Source organism: Protobothrops mucrosquamatus, unplaced genomic scaffold (assembly GCF_001527695.2).
Source record: "Protobothrops mucrosquamatus isolate PMUCROS unplaced genomic scaffold, P.Mucros_1.0 scaffold5649, whole genome shotgun sequence".
NCBI lineage: Eukaryota > Metazoa > Chordata > Lepidosauria > Squamata > Viperidae > Protobothrops > Protobothrops mucrosquamatus.
In genome coordinates, this window is record NW_015391501.1 from 64,038 (window position 1) to 65,813 (window position 1,776).

Sequence of the window (1,776 nt, forward strand, 5' to 3'; positions counted from 1 at the left end):
TGATGGGCAGCTATAACAAGCCAGAATGGGTTTGTTAAGAATGTGATGCCAGACAAACATTATTGCCATTTTATATGAAGTAACTTAATTAGTGGATTTGTGAAATGTTTTGGAGATAGTATACTTGGACGTCAGCAAGACATTTGACAAGGTAGAGCACAAGTTAACTTTTTGGTAAGATAGAACAACATGGGATAGATAGAACCAGCCCTAGGTGGATTCACAATTGAATCCACACTCGGGGTATTCATCAATGGAACTACATCTACATGGAGAGAAGCATGCAATCGGGTACCTCAAGGTTCGGTCTTGGACCCAGTACACTTCAACATCTTCATAAATAGGCTCAAGATCCAAAGGGATCCTGATAGAGCATTGGGATCTATCCAATACTATTCTAGTATTGTGGCATGTTTGCTTTTTCATTGTAATGTATTTATTTTTCTTTTTTTCACATCTCTAACCATTTAGTTACACTTTTCTTTGAATCTTATAGACAAAGAGGATGGCAATAAAAGGACTCTGGACAGCTAAGAATAACAAGCAACATTGAAAAAGGAGAGAAACCGAGCCAGAAATCAAAATATTTTCCATTTCCTTCAGAAAACCACAGAATTCTCCTCCTCCTCCTCCTCCTCCAGCAGCTGTTAGACAAAAGAGAGAAAAAAAAGAAAGATTTCACAATAGAATAAGTAGATGATTCAAAACTCAAGGATACCTTACATGAAAAGTGAGATTATTTTTAATTTAGTAAAAGAAGGAAATATCTGAAAGTCAGTTGGAGGAAAAGGTGAGTAGGAAAGTCCCGTAGAGCAGAGAGTCATGCAGGCCTCGCCCTGTGAGGAAGAAAATGTCTTGAATTAAAGCACCACTAAAAAAGGGATTGTCCATATTTTTAACCTCAAAAATATCAGCTTGGAAAAGCTCCAGAGTTGTGTCTATTGTTGGAAAAGCACAGATAGCAAATCACACATTATGCATGATAGCATCCACACTGGAGAAAAACATTAACAATTATCCACATGTGTGGAAAGCTTTAGTCACAACAGCTCCCTTGTGGTTCATGGAAGAGCCCACATAAGAGAGTAACCAGAGGACTCACACAGGAGAGAAACCCTTTGAATGTCCTGTTTATGTGAAAGTTTCATTAGAAATCCCCAAGTCATGAGACACCAGAGGAGTCAACACAGGATAGAAACCCTTTGAATGTCCTGACTATGGGAAAAGTTTCAGTTATAATTCCAGCCTGGTGAAACAGCAGAGGACTCACACAGGAGAGAAATTGTATCAGATTGTTGGAAAAGTTTCAGTCTGAATTCAAACCTGGTGAAACACCAGAGGACTCACAGGAGAGAAATTGTATCAGTGTCAGGATTGTTGGAAAAGTTTCAGTCATAAGTCCAACCTGGTGAAACACCAGAGGACTCACACGGGAGAAAAACTTTTCAAATATCCAATCTGTGGACGTTACTTCACTGATAAATCATCCTTTATTGTACATGAGGAAAACTACAAGAGGCAAAAGTTGAAGAGTTTAGAAAAGGCATAATTTAATTTGTGATCTCCCGTTGAAAATGTAGGTGAGAAATTGACTATTTGAATTCTGGCCTGATTCTAGTGAAACATGTAGGTGGAGAGAAAAGAAAATTGGAAAAAGGCTAACTACCAGTTTCTTTTTATCAGCAGCAGTTGCTGGATATTTCCTTTTGCAGAAGTAGTGGAATTGCTCAAAAAGGCTTCTGGGTGGTAGTTTTGAATATTGATTATGTAATTCCC

At 38.2% G+C, this 1,776-nt stretch overlaps 1 protein-coding gene across 1 annotated transcript in view; it reads left to right on the forward strand.

Moving 5' to 3' along the window:
- LOC107299876 (zinc finger protein OZF-like) overlaps positions 1–1,549 on the forward strand; it is a 5,500-nt gene extending 3,951 nt beyond the window's left edge. The window contains exon 2 of the mRNA XM_029286894.1: positions 1,373–1,549. Within this exon, the coding sequence (XP_029142727.1) occupies positions 1,373–1,549 (177 nt within the window). The remainder of the gene's footprint in view (positions 1–1,372) is intronic.
- The last annotated feature ends 227 nt before the right edge of the window (positions 1,550–1,776 follow it).